The sequence below is a fragment of the Macaca mulatta genome, chromosome 3 (genome assembly GCF_049350105.2).
Source record: "Macaca mulatta isolate MMU2019108-1 chromosome 3, T2T-MMU8v2.0, whole genome shotgun sequence".
In the NCBI taxonomy this organism is placed as follows: domain Eukaryota; kingdom Metazoa; phylum Chordata; class Mammalia; order Primates; family Cercopithecidae; genus Macaca; species Macaca mulatta.
The window spans coordinates 14,642,529-14,657,569 of NC_133408.1; the positions used below are offsets into that span (position 1 = coordinate 14,642,529).

Consider the following 15,041-nt stretch of genomic DNA (forward strand, 5'->3'; position numbering starts at 1 on the left):
CCAAACCGGTAGTTAGTTAAGTACTTTCATTTCTTCACCACTTAACTTTTCTATGAGAAAATAAAAAGGAAAGGCAGAACTTCCACTCTCACTGAATAGTAAAAACTGTGACTTTTTATTGCATCATCTCATGTCTATCAGATGTTCTAACTTGTCCTATAAAATGTAAGTAACTCAGGACTGTAACAGGAGCTTCTGACCACAGTGGAGTAACAAGAACTAGATTTACCCTCCTACCTTAATTAACAACAACAAAATGAACAAAATACATGGAATGATTTGCAGACCTTGAACAAAAGGCAGCATAAGATGCTGACCCCCGAGAGAAGGGAACCAAGTGAGGTGGGCTTTATGAATGCTCCAGCTTACTGCCTGGAGAGCTTCCAGGCCACAGCAGCAGAAGAGTCACTCAAACAAAGCTTGACAGGATTCCTGAGTAGGGAATATGGGGAGACCAAGGCAGCCAGAATCTCAGGGCTGTGTGCTAGAGATGAGACAGTTGCACAAAGAGCTCCAGAGATCTGTGGAGGACTCCGCTTGAGACTTCAGCTGAGTGCTGATCGGTGCCAGTGTGTAAGGAAACCATTTGAGGCAGGGAAAGAATCACCAAAAAGGATTAGGCAGAAAAATTTCTGGAGCTCACACAGGGCTAGGAATAGTTCATGTTTAACAACCAGAGTGGAGAAGTCTTGCATGGAGAATTGGGTTGAGAACTGAAAAGGGTATACTGCTTCAGTAAAGGGGCAAAGTAGTCCTAGACTAAATTCCACTCTAGCCCTCCCTAACAAAGCTTCAAAGCAAGACCCAAAGGAATGACACTGTTTCCAAGTAACTTAATTTCCAAATAACTGTATCCCAGAATGAAGTTTAAGAATATTTATAGGAATATAGGAAAATACACCTCATAAGGAGCAAAGTCAAATGTAGAAACAGATGCTGTAATAGATAAGGACATTAAAACAGCTATTAGAAATATACTCCATATACTCAACAAGTAGAGGAAAATATGAGCCTGTTAAGAAGAGATATGAAAAATGTGAAAGAGGCCAGGTGTGGTGACTTACACTGTTAATCCCAGCACTTTGGGAGGCCGAGGTGGGTGGATCACCTGAGGTCAGGAGTTCAAGACCAGCCTGGCCAAGGTGGTCAAACCCTATCTCTACTAAAAATACAAAATTAGCTGGGCGTGGGGGCAGGCGCCTGTAATCCCAGCTACTCGAGAGGCTGAGGCAGGAGAATTACTTGAACCCAGGAGGTGGCGGTTGCAGTGAGCCAAGAGCATGCCATTGCATTCCAGTCTGGGCAACAGAGCAAGACTCCATCTCTCAAAAAAAAAAAAAAAAAAAAAAAAGTGAAAGACCCAAATTAGACTTCTAGATGTGATAGGGATTACTGTATTAGACATTGCAGAAGAAATGATTGGCAAACTTGAAGACATAGTAATAGAAACTGTCCAAAATAAAATATGGAGAGAAAAAAGGCTGAAATAAATAAATACACAGAGCATTGGTGAACTGCAGGATGACTTCCAGTGACCCAATGTACATGAATATGTGGATCCCAGAAAGAAGGTGGTAGGGAAGAAAAATACTTGAAGAAATAATAACTGGCAATTTAGCAAATTTGATGAAAGCTATGAATCCACATATCCAAGAAGCTAAATGAACACAAAGCAGAACACTATACCCAAATACATGATCAAATTACTGTTTACCAGTGATACAGAGAAGATCTTAAAATTAACCCAAGGAAGAAAAGACACACATGTACAGAAGAAGAGTGAAGATAAGAATGATAGTAGACTTTTCTTTACAGGCAATCCAAGCCAGAGGACATTGGGAACATCTTTAAAGTACTGGAAGGAAGAAACCAAACCAAACCATCCACCTAGAGTTTTGTACCCAACCACAAATGAAGATAAAGACTTTTCAGACATTCGAAGGTTGAAAAAATATGAGCTAATTATAATGATTAGTAGTTTAATATTGTAGTATTACCTTTCTTAGCATCCAATATAACATTTTCAAAACTTTTGAGATTATAAAGTCTGATTCAGTGAAATTTTGAAAGAAGCATACAAAGTGAAAGAAGCAATGAAGAATGGAATGGGCTAGTGCAATTGGTTAGCCTTGTAATTAGAGTATCAAAAGGAAGTATAGTTTTAAAAATTGTGTATCATATTTTTACTGGTGACAATTAAAATTTGCTTGAGTGTTTTAATGGTTGTTAATAAGAATTTGTATTTTATCTTTTTCCAACTTAAATAGAGTTTATAAGTATAAGCCATTGCTGATCTGTGGTGTTATGTATGTGAGCACATGCATTCACATTGGGTTGCATTTCATAGCTACTGAACCAAATTACTGAATAATTTGGCACTTGGAGAAAATAAATTTGGTACTTGGAGAGATGTATAAATTCTTCTTGGTTGGATACTCATTACTTCCTCAGTTCAGAATGAAAAAATTTTAGACCCTTGAAATTCCTGGATAATCCTGGGCCAACTGAGTCAGTGAAAAGAAAAAAATTTTTAAAAAACTTTATTGTCTCAAAACATTAAATATATATATGTTAAATGTACTTATTAAAATTTTGTGTTTCTATTTCATTATAGTCGTATTTAACTTTATATATAAGTGTGTCTATATAACTAGCTCTTAGCAATAAATATTTTTTGAGTTATGTTTCATTCTGTTCACTGGTGGACCATAGGATTGCTGTAGTCTGTTGAATCTGTTGCTGAAATATAGATAAGCAAAGTCATTTAATATCCTGTGGACCATGTGTGAACTATAAGTAGAATGAATCTTCTTTTTTAAATTTTTTTTTTTTTTTTTTTTGAGACAGTGTCTCACTTTGTTGCCCAGGCTGGAGTGCAGTGGCATGATCTTGGCTCACTGTAACCTCAACCTCCTGGGTTCAAGTGATTCTCCTGCCTCAGCCTCCTGAGTAGCTGAGATTACCAGTGTGCACCACCATGGCCAGCTGATTTTTGTATCTCTTTAGTAGAGACAAGGTTTCACCATATTGGCCAGGCTGGTCTCGAACTCCTGACCTCAAGTGATCCACCTGCCTCAGCTCCCCAAAGTGCTGGAGTTACAGGCGTGAGCCACCATGCCCAGCCTCTTTGTTTTTATTTTTAAATTCTGGAATCTTAGAATTAAGTAAATTTCTAGCTGTTTGTACCTTAGTGCTCATTAGTTGTCTGTCCTTGGTTGGGATTGGGAATACATCTTTGGCCTATCTTGTTTCCTAGTTTTATCAATTCTCTTAGAGAATGGAGTAGAAAGTATAGTTTTCAGATTTTTAGTTGTGGCAAAGTGACGTGGGATTGATACAGAGCTGGGTTGAATAATTATGCTGGATGACACAATTGAGATCCAGCTTTTTGAAACTCAGATGATGGGTTAGAACCCACAAAATGAAAATGCACTTCCCCTTGCACTGGATTGAATGTTTGTGTATTCCTGAACCAAAAATGACTATTGAGATATCATGTGCTGTTTGGATCAGGTAGATCGTTGGCAGAAGAAGGTAGAAATTTCTGTGATTTCCATAGTATCACAAACTGGTGGCTACCAAATGAGGAAGAGTTGGAATAGGTACTGTATTGATGGTCTTATCAACCACTGCATACCCTCAAACCTGATCTTCTTCAGTCTCCCTTATCTCAATGGATTGCACTCCATCTACCAAGTTGTTTCAAACAACTTAAGAATCATCCTCAAGACCTCTTCCCCTCACATTTCACACATTCTCTCTGTTCTACCTCTTCCCCTCACATTTCACACATTCTGTCTATTACCAAGTCTAGTCAATTCCTCCTCTTAATTTCCTTGAGATTCCATGCAACTCCCTCCATTTAGCTGGCTCTGTTTCAATCAAGACTCTGTTGTCTCTTTCACGGATCATTACAATTGCTTCCTTGACTGGTCCCTCTGCTTCTACTTACCCTACCTACCCCCCACAGTCTTTTAAAAAACAATTTAGATCTTATTATTCCCCTGCCTAATACTCTTCAGTGATTGGCCACTGAAGTTAAAATCTGAACTCTAAGATGACCTATAATAAAATCGGGTTTCTGCTTCCCTCTTCAACCTGTTACCACTTTACCTCTTGGTTTCTATATTCCAACCTCATTGGCCTTCTTTGACTTCTGAATGTGCCAAATTATTTCTGGCTTCAGGGTCATTACATATGCTGTCCCTTCTGCTCAAATGTATTTTTTTTTAAAATAATAAGCTTTTTAAATTATAATACATGTAGAAAAGTATATAAATCTTAAACATACAGCTTGATATATTATTATAGGATAAACATACCCTTACTACCACAACTGGGTTGAGAAATAGAACATTATTACTGGCATACCAGAGAGCTCTCCAAAGAATAATCCCCTCATGCTCCTTCCCAATTATCTTTATTATGATCTGCAAAGATAATCACTATTCAGACCTCTTATATCATAGAATAGTTTTAAGTGTTTTTCAACTTAACATAAATGAAATCATTCTCTGTGTATTCTTTGGTATCTAGCTTCTTTCACTCAGTGAAATCATCCATGTTGATACCTGGGAAATCATCCATATTGTAGCAAGTGGCAGTAGTTTACTCATTTTTGTTGCAGTGTAGTCCATTTTATGAATATTAAAATATTTAGCTGTTGACATTTGCTTTATTTCTAATTTTGCTATTATAAATGACACAAGTATGAACATCCTTGTACATGTTTTTTGGTACATATATGTACACATATCTGTTGGATGTATTCTTAGGAATGGAACTGCTGGATCACAGTATATATGTCACCTGAAACGTTTTTATCTCCACTTTATTTGGCTAGCCTTCCTGTCTCACTATAAAAGTCACTTCCTCAGTGAGGTTTATTCTAATAATTCTCCTCCTCCAACAAACAATTTTAAATTAGGTTCTCCCATTGTAATCTGTTGGAACTCCATTATAGTACTGACTATAATTTATAATTTTGCATTTTTATGGTTATATAATACCTGTCTTCCTAATCTAATTCCTAAGAAGGTGTCACGGTACTGACTGTTTTTATTCCTAGAACCTTACCAGGGGCCTGGTGCATGGTAGGCATTCAGTAAATACTTCTTGCGTAAATGAATGAAAGTTTTTTGGTTTTTTTTTCCCTTAAATGTCACCAAGATTAGAATGTGCAGTTTAAATAGGACATTAATTTAGATAGTTTAATGTCTTTCAGCTGGAATTTTAATTACTTTTATAAGAGGAACCTTTCCTTTTAAAATAATTTTTCTCTTTATATATGAATGGAAAGAAGCTTAACTGCCAGCTAGTTATGTGATCTTGGATGAATGATCTAACCCCTACTCTTTTTCTTCTGAAAATGAGAAGCTTGGATTGCATGATCTCTAGGATCCTCACACAGGAGGTTCTCCGGTTCTATACTAAAGTGCTGTCTGCATGCAAATAAGCTCACCACAAACTGCAGTGCATGCAACCACAGGCAAATTGTGGTTCTAGAGAGATCATTCTAACATGCAGTCTTATTTTTACGTTGTTATTGACCTTCTTTCGCTTGGTCTTCTGTATCAGCTGGGGAAGAACAGTGTATTCTCAGACTGGAAGGTTTGAGCCACAGCAGAATGTTGACATTGGATAGTAGGCCCTTCATTTGCATGGCTTTATTATTTAGCTTAAATTATTATAATTCATCAGAAGTTAGAGAAATTTACATTTAAATTTCATCCTCCAAATACTTTTAAAGTTAAATGAAAGTGGCATTTAAGTTACCTATTGCTCTTGGATAAGAAGTTAATTTTGTTTCTTTCCCGTTCAGATGTAGAGTTACCAATGCAGGTGTGATTATCATGTGACAACTATTTTATGTTTAACAAGCCTCTCTTTTAGAGCCACAACTCATGAAAATCAAGAAATAGGCATATGATTATGTCTTCATCTGAATTTTTATAATTTAATCCTAATACTTTATTATTTGCCTTAAATTCTAATTTGAGAAATGAGGTGGTAATACAACAATGCTGAATAATGCCAGTTATGTCACATGACATAGTATTATAGAAGTAAATCACTGCTGGGCATGGTGGCTCACGCCTGTAATCCCAGCACTTTGGGAGGCCGAGGCGGGCAGATTACAAGGTCAAGAGATCGAGCCCATCCTGGCCAACATGGTGGAACCCCATCTCTACTAAAAATACAAAAATTAGCTGGGCCTGGTGGCACGTGCCTGTAGTCCCAGCTACTCAGGAGGCTGAGGCAAAAGAATGGCTTGAACCCAGGAGGTAGAGGTTGCGGTGAGCCAAGATCATACCACCGCACTCCAGCCTGGCAACAGAGCGAGACTCCATCTCAAAAAAAAAAAAAAAAAAAAGTCACTCCAGAAAAAAAAAGGTGGAGGATGTCAAATAATATTATAGAGCACAATTAATATGTTAAATTTTGATAGAGAACAATTGATACATTTATATTCTGAGTGTTTTCTGTAGTCTATAAATAGACCACCTCTACAGTTTCTATTTTTGTTACTTTCCAGTAGCTTAAAAGAGGAATAGTTGTAGGTTGGGCCTCCCTTCAGTCATGCATGAATTTGTTCGGGTAAAAGAAGTTTGAAAACATGCACAGACTAAAATAAGGAAGGAGTTGAGTTATCTGAATTAAGTTGTAGGATATTACTACCTCACGGCTTTGTATAGTTTTAAATGTTTCCTAACTTCTTCTGTGATAATGAGCAAAAGCCAACTTACTATTTTCCAAGGATAGTTTCCGTTTCAACAGGTAGAATATTAAAACTAAATTATTTAGGATGAATGTAAGGAAAACATTGATGGCAGGGTGTAACAATATTTACCCTTCCTAAGGCCTCCATTCTGGAATTACTAAATCTTCTCCTTTCTTAATTTAATATACATTTACTATTTGATGAGTGTTTGAGAGCCTTGGGAAGTGTGGACTATGGGACCATTCTAAAGATTGTAGGACTTACTATTCCCTTTGAAGTTTATGAAAGTCCAAATCCATCAGGTACAATGGCTCACACTTATAATCCCAGCACTTTAGGAGGTTAAGGTGGGAGAATCGCTTGAGCCCAGGGGTTTCAGGTTACAGTGAGGTATGATCATGCCACTGCACTCAGGCTTGGGTGAGAGTGAGAGATCCTGTCTGGGGGAAAAAAAAAAGTTCAAATGCCTATTGAACTTTTGGCTAATGCACTCCTGGTCTAGGGTAATTAGAGAAAAGTACTTCTCTGATCCCTTAGAATTCCAGTAGCTTCTGGCTCTCTCAAGATAATTGGCCAGAGTTATCTTCTCTCCTTTCTGAATGTATCCAGTATTTTAAAGAACGTAATGAGAATAATTTTTTTAACATTTTATTTGGAGAAATAGTGTAACTGTTATATATGTCACCTTGCCTCCATAATCATCAACTCATGGACACTTTTGTTTTTCTATATTTCTACCTACTCTCTCTCCCTCCTTTTTTATTTATTTATTTATGTTTTTATGTTTTTATGTTTTTATTTATTTATTTTGAGAAGGCATCTTGTTCTGTCACCCAGACTGGAGTACAATGATGCAATCTCGGCTCACTGCAACCTCAACCTCCCCGGTTCAAGCTTTCATGCCTTAGCCTTCCGAGTAGCTGGGATTACAGGTGTCTGCAACCATGCCTAACTAATTTTTGTATTTTTTAAATAGAGATGGGTTTTCACCATGTTAGCCAGGCTAGTCTCGAACTCCTGACCATCTCGGCCTCCCAAAGTGCTGGGATTACAGGCATGAACCACCACGCCCCACCTGATTTCTATTTATTTTACATGAAAACATGGCAGCGAGAATTCTGTCAATACTCTTTAAGCATAATGTAAGTACATGAGTTTAATAGGCAGTGTTTTTGGCTGGACACCATGGCTCACGTCTATAATCCCAGCACTTTGGGAGCCCAAGGTGGAAGGATCACAGGAGGTCAGGAGTTCAAGACTGACCTGGCCAACATGGTGAAACCCCATCTCTACTAAAAATACAAAAATTATTTGGGCGTGTTGGTGGACACCTGTAATCCCAGCTACTCGAGAGGCTGAGGCAGGGGAATTGCTTGAACCCAGGAGGCGAAGGTTACAGTGAGCCAAGATCTCGTCACTGCAGTCTAGCCTAGGTGACAAGAGCGAGACTCTGTCTCAAAAAAAACAAAAAAACAAAAAACAAAAAAAAACAGGGTTTTTTTCTTTCTTTTTCTTTTTTTGTTTTTTTTGAGACGGAGTCTCGCTCTGTCGCCCAGGGTGGAATGCAGTGGCGTGATCTTGGCTCACTACAACCTCTGCCTCCTGGCTCAAGCAATTCTCCTGCCATAGCCTCCTGACTAGGTGGGACTGCAGGTGTGCACCACCACACCCTGCTAATTTTTGTATTTTTAGTAGAGACACGGTTCCACCATGCTGGTCTCTATAAACTCCTGACTTCAGTAAGCCACTCGCCTTGGGTCTCCCAAAGTGCTGGGATTATAGGCGTGAGCCACTGTGCCCAACCGGCAGTGTTTTTTCTTAAGTCAGTAAAAATTTTACTGTCTAAAAGTGAGTTGGATCCATGGGTGAATTGAAATATATTTCTAATACTTAAGTAAGATTGGTTTTTATGTAGCTTTTTAATTGTTCTGTAATTAATAGGTCATTGAAAAATGAATCTTGTTGTTAAAATTTTCTTATTGTCTTTATGTGGCAAGTTTTGGTTATACCTAACCTGTTACATTTCATTCCACCTTTATTTTTTATGGAGAAACTACTCTTTTTAAAATTTAAATTTATTTTTATTTTTTATTTTTTAGAGTGGGGTCTTGCTATCTTGCCCAGGCTGGTGTTGAACTCCTGGGTTCAAGCAATCCACTTGCTTGGCCTCTTAAAGTGTTAGGATTACAGGCGTGAGCCACCACGCCCAGCAAAACAATTCTTTTTGGGCCCACAAAAAAGTTTTTCTTTTCTAATAAACAGTTGGTATCAAATGAAAAAAAAAAAAAGTACCTAAGAAAAGGTATGAACAAAAAATGGTGTTGAGTATGACATGGGAAAAATAAAGAGTCTTTTCCTTTAAAATGAGCTATAGAGGGAGTTAGGTACTATTTATTCCTAAGGTGTTATAGCAGAAACTTTAGAAGTTGGAATTTGCTTTAGCTTATGTGTTCAGCATGTGAACTAATGAGGTGCAGGCCGCCTTACCTTAGCTGAACTGCTGTCGATCTTGATGGGCTCAGAACCACTCCGAAAGCAATTCTCTTCTGGGACATTCCTACCTACTTATGGTTAGATATCAGTAACTTACAAAGAAAGGTTTGTTTTTGCCTAGCATCTCATTTGTTTAATAACCACCATGAATGGGAGGGGAAAAAAATACCTCTTCACAAAAGGGAGTTTATTCCGTTCATTGAAAGTGCAGTGAATACCTTGCAAGACTGCACTAGCAGGAAAGTGACCTGAACTTCCCTAACACTGTATCTCCTGAACTTTCAGTTCCGCTCATTCTTTCAGTTTGTTTCCTCTGAGCTCCCACACACACCCTGCCACTTCATAAACTTCAGTATTTTAAACCCTGGTTAGCAATCATTTAACAATGCCTGTATTTCCCACCCCCACCTTACTACTCCCTGCCGCAGACATACACATTTGAAAGTTTCCAGACATAACTGAGGAGTTGTTGAATGTGAATCTCAGTAATGAGGGCATTCAGATACTTTCAATGATAAAGTGAAATGTTTTATCTCTTTTTTGAGATGGAGTCTCACTGTGTCACCCAGGCTGGATGGAGTGCAGTGGCGCATCTTGGCTCACTGCAACCTCTGCCTCCTGGGTTCAAGCAATTCTCCTGCCTCAGCCTCCTGAGTAGCTGGGATTACAGATGTGCATCACCACACCCACCTAATTTTTGTATTTTTAGTAGAGACAGGGTTTCACCGTGTTGGCCAGGCTGGTCTCAAACTCCCGACCTCAGGTGATCCATTTTATGTATTATTTTTAAGTTAGCAAAACATTTTCTTTAATGCACAACCTCTCCATTTGTTTTTGTCTATTAGATGAATATTTAATCAGCAGCTGCAGTGTTCATTCAAAGTCTCTGTGTTAGGTAGGTATGGTGTTGAGATGTAAGGAAATGAGGCTAGGTGCAGTGGCTCATGCCTGGAATCCCAGTACTTTGGGAGGCCAAGGCAGGAAGATCACTTGAAGCCAGAAGTTTCAGACCTGCCTGGGCAACATAGCAAGACCTTGTGTCTACAAAAAATAAAAATTAACCAGGTATGGTGGCACGTGCCTGTAGTCCTATTACTACTCAGTATAGTCCTGTAGTATTAGTGCCTGTAGTCCTAGCTACTCAGGAAGGAGGCTGAGGCAGGAGGATCACTTGAGCCCAGGAGCTTGAGGTTACAGTGAGTCGTGATTGCGCCACTGTACTCCAGCCTGGGTGACAGACTGAGATCCTGTCTCAAAAAAAAAAAAAAAAAAAGAAAGAAAAAGAAATAAGACCTAGTTTCTGTTGTTACTAGTTTAGATGTAACTATAGTATAAATTGGGAGAAAGATTCACCTCCAACTAGAGTGATCAGGGAAAATCTTTGGGAAGGGAAGTGGTGTTTTAGTTTGGAACTGAAGGATAGGTAATATTTGGAAATACAAGGATGATTAAGGTTGGTCCTGATGAAACAACAGTATGAACAAAGGGAGAGAGGGAGGAGAAGGTGGAACGTGTGGGCAACAAAATTATTCATTTTGGCTGAAGCATGGGATGCAAAGGAGGTTATTAAGGGGAAAAGAATGTTGGTGATTATTGTAAAATATTTCCAAGTGCTGTATTTTATCTAAAGATTATACATATTATTTTACGTAATGTTGTATAGCTTTTCTTATTTTAAATAATCTCTTTAGAGTAGAAGATGCTAAAATTATTTTCTAGAATTAAATTACCAGAGAAGTGGGGCAGTAATTTATTCAGGTTCATCCCCCTTCCACCATGTATTTTTGTGAATTTTATGGCGTCTCATAAAATGAGGAAATCTTTTTTCCCCATTAAAAAAATGTACAGGGAGGGAATAACAAGGTATTTTGAAGAGTTTACCTTATTAACGTCAGAGATAAAAGCTTCTTTATCTAGGAATAAGTATATGTATTTTTAAAAATTATTTTTGCTGGTTACATTGAAAAAATTTTAATTTTGAAGCAATTTAAAACATACAGAAAGGTTGAAATATGGTATAAATAACCTTTTTCCTCTGGACTTCTTTTTTTTTTTTTTCTTGCCCCAGAACTGAGTGGATTCTCTGGACTTGTTAAGAATAGGTTGCTGACATGATGCCCCATCACCCCCAAATACTTTGCTATGTATTTCCTAGAAAGACATTCTCATGTAAACTATTGTGTCTGGAATTGGTGGGTTCTTGATCTCACTGACTTCAAGAATGAAGCCGTGGACCCTGGCGTTGAGTGTTACAGTTCTTAAAGATGGTGTGTCCGGAGTTTATTCCTTCAGACGTTCAGATGTGTCTGGAGTTTCTTCCTTCTGGTGGGTTCGTGGTCTCGCTGTCAGGACTGAAGCTGCAGACCTTCGTGGTGAGTGTTACAGCTCTTAAAGGCAGCGTATCTGGAGTTGTTCGTTCTTCCCAGTGGGTTCGTGGTCTCGCTGGCTTCAGGAGTGAAGCTGCAGACCTTCATGGTGAGTGTTACAGCTCATAAAGGCAGCCTGTGCCCAAAGAGTGAGCAGCAGAAAGATTTATTGCAAAGAGCAAAAGAACAAAGCTTCCACAGTATGGAAGGGGACCCCAGCAGGTTGCCACAGCTGGCTTAGGCAGCCTGCTTTTAGTCTCTTATCTGGCCCCACCTACATCCTACTGATTGGTCTATTTTACAGAGAGCTGATTGGTCCATTTTGACAGAGTGCTGATTGGTGCGTTTACAATCCTTGAGCTAGACACAGAGTCACAGAGTGCTAGTTAGCTAGAGAGTTAGCTAGATACAGAGTACCAATTGGTGTATGTACAAACTTTGAGCTAGACACAGAGTGCTGATTGGTGTGTTTGCAATCCTTGAACTGGACACAGAGTCACAGAGTGGTAGTTCCCCAAGTCTTCACTAGGTTAGCTAGATATAGTGTCCTGATTGGTGCACCTAGGATCCTCCGGCTAGATTTATAAAAGTTCTCTAAGTCCCCATCTAGTTCAGGATCCCAGCTGGCTTCACCCAGTGGATCTTGCACCAGGGCTGCAGGCAGAGCTGCCCGCCAGTCGCCAGCGGTGCCTGCATGCCTCAGCCCTTGGGCTTTCCATGGGACCCGGCGCCAAGGAGCAGGTGGCCGCGCCCGTGGGGGGAGCTCAGGCTGCACGGGAGCCCACCGCAGGGGGAGGAGCTCAGACATGGCCCTGAGCCCTGCCTCCCCCGCACCGGGAGGCAGCTAAACCCTGTGAGAATTTGAGTGCAGCTTCGGGGGGCCAGCAGTGGGGGACCCGGCTCAACCTCCGCAGCTGCTGGCCCAGGTGTAAGCCCCTCACTGCTCTGGGCCGGAGGTGCCACCCGGCTGCTCCGTGTGCGGGGCCCCGCTCAGCCCGTGCCCTGGCCAGCGCCCTTCAAAACTCACAATGGCCGGCCAGCGCAGCCCCTGTTCCCACCGCGCCTCTCCCTCCACACCTCCCTGCAAGCAGAGGGAGGAGGCTTTGGCCTCAGCCAGCCCAGAGAGGGGCTCCCACAGTGCGGTGGCAGACTGAAGGGCTGGCTCCTCAAGCGCCGCCAGAGTGGACGCTGAGGCCGGAGGCCAGAGGCTGAGGAGGCGCTGAGAGTGAGGGCTGCTAGCACATTGTCACCTCTCACTATCATAAAATTAACCGTGATGCATTACTGCTGTCTAATCCTTATCCTCTCTTCAATTTTTACCGATTGCCCGAACAATGTCTTTTATAGCAAAAGGATCCAGTTCAGATGTATACGTTTTATTTTGTTGTCAGTCTCTGTAGTCTCCTTAAATGGAAAAATTTCTCAATCTTTGATGTTTGTGGCCTTAAAAATGTTGAAAGTGAAAGCCAGTTGCTTTGTAGACTGTCCTTCACTTTGGGTCTGATGGCTTCTCATGCATAGATTCAGGTTATTCACCTCTGGCAGGAGTACTGCAGCAATGGTGCTCTTTTCACTGTGTCTTGACAGGTGGCTCACAGTTTTGACTTGTCCTTTTACTGTTCGTGTTCACTTTGGTTTATTGTTGTTGTTTTTGAGACAGGGATTCACTCTGTCGGCCAGGCTGGAGTGCAGTGGCATGATCTCAGCTCACTGCAACCTTGACTTCCCAGGCTCAATCAACCCTCCCGCCGCAGTCTCCCGAGTAGCTGGGACCCCAGGTGCATGCAACCACACCTGGATAATTTTAATATTTTTTTTGTAGAGACAGGGTCTTGCCATGTTGTCCAGGCTAGTCTCGAACTCCTGGGCTCAAGTGGTCCTTCTGCCTCAGCTTCCCGAAGTGCTGGGATTACAGTCGTGAGCCACTGTACCAGGCCCCTCCCTGTTGGTGTTCACTTTGATTACTTGATAAAGGTGATGGTTTGCTAGGCATGTCGGGAAGACTTTTTATAATTGTTTTGCCCATTCCTCATGAGACTTTGAATTCATAGGCTTATAATCCATTACTCTTATTATTTGTTTTGATGCTTAAATATTCCTGGATTTCACCAGTAGAAACCCCTTCAAGCTGCCTTCTACATGTTTGTGACATATCTCCATTATCCTTTAAACACTTGCTTACCTTTTGGCGCAATACTGTGTTTCAGGCTCATTTTGTCCCTGCCTTTGCTCTGGAATCAACCATTTCTCTAAGGAATCCTAGTAGTTCCTTTTAGTGGAGAATGGTATATAGAAGCCAAAGTATGCTAGGTGTGTGCATTGCTGTCAGAGTATTATAGATCCCGGGTCTGCTCAATGGCTAGTACTAAGGAGTATATGTAACTATATATGTATATGACATATATACTTATATTTATGTTTCTATATCTTTTTGTCTGTCTTCAGTCTATCTAGAAAACACTGGTAACTCCAATTCTTTTTTGTTTTTTTTGGAGATGGAGTCTCACTCTGTCACCAGGCTGGAGTGCAGTGGCACAATCTCGGTTCACTGCAACCTCCGCCTCTTGGGTTCAAGTGATTCTCCTGCCTCAGCCTCCCGAGTAGCTGGGACTACAGGTGCTCACCACCACACTCGGCTAATTTTTTGTTTTTTTTAGTAGAGACGGGGTTTCACCATGTTGGCCAGGATGGTCTCAATCTCTTGACCTGGTGATCCGCCTGCCTTGGCCTCCCAAAGTGCCGGGATTACAGACGTGAGCCACTGCGCCTGGCCTGGTAACTCCAATTCTAATGAACACTGTCCATTCTAGTTTCTCTCTTTGCATTTGTGAGTACCTTCTCTGACAGTGAGAAACCTGGCTGTCATTATTCTTGATCATTCCCCGTAGATAACCACTCTCCTATTGCCAATGTAGCCTCCTCCACCGCATAGGTACCCTCCTTACCCCCCTGGTACTTCAAAACCCTGCTTTCCCCATCCCTCTCAAGCTTTTACTTACCATGCCAGGGTGCCCCTAACACACCTGGGTGGACAGTCCTTTCCTCACCCTAGTCAGACTTCAGGAACTCATGCCAGGCTGCCCCTCCCACGAGTGGACGCCCTTTTCCCCCGCCTCTAGCTTCAGCTTCATGCGCAGGCCATCCTTCTTTTCCTAGTGGCCAGTACTGGGCCTTCCTCCACTCTACTCAAAACCTTTGAAGCATATATCATAAAACAGGGAAACATCTACTGTCCTTCAGATACAAATATATTTAGGAAGAAGATACTGTTTTCTCCTTATGAAATTGGAAGTGTCTGGAATTAAAAGTACATTTGGCTCTAAGAGTATGCACTTTAAGGTATGTGTGGGGGTGTGTGTGTATCCTGTTTCCTGAGTCTCCGAATAGAATACAAACATGTAAATAACTAAACTGCAAGGTATTTGTTTGCATGTTCGAATTAGATGATAGTCTAACAGATG

The 15,041-nt window shown here is 40.7% G+C and overlaps 1 protein-coding gene across 27 annotated transcripts in view; it reads left to right on the forward strand.

Annotated features, from left to right (window-relative positions):
- SYNJ1 (synaptojanin 1) overlaps positions 1–15,041 on the forward strand; it is a 104,069-nt gene that overhangs the window by 11,639 nt on the left and 77,389 nt on the right. Inside the window, exon 3 of one of the 27 annotated variants that reach the window (XM_077995825.1) lies at positions 11,283–11,586. The exons of the other annotated variants lie outside the window; for them this stretch is intronic. Within the exon in view, the coding sequence (XP_077851951.1) occupies positions 11,436–11,586 (151 nt within the window). The 5' untranslated portion in view covers positions 11,283–11,435. The remainder of the gene's footprint in view (positions 1–11,282; positions 11,587–15,041) is intronic. 27 annotated transcript variants of the gene reach the window in all.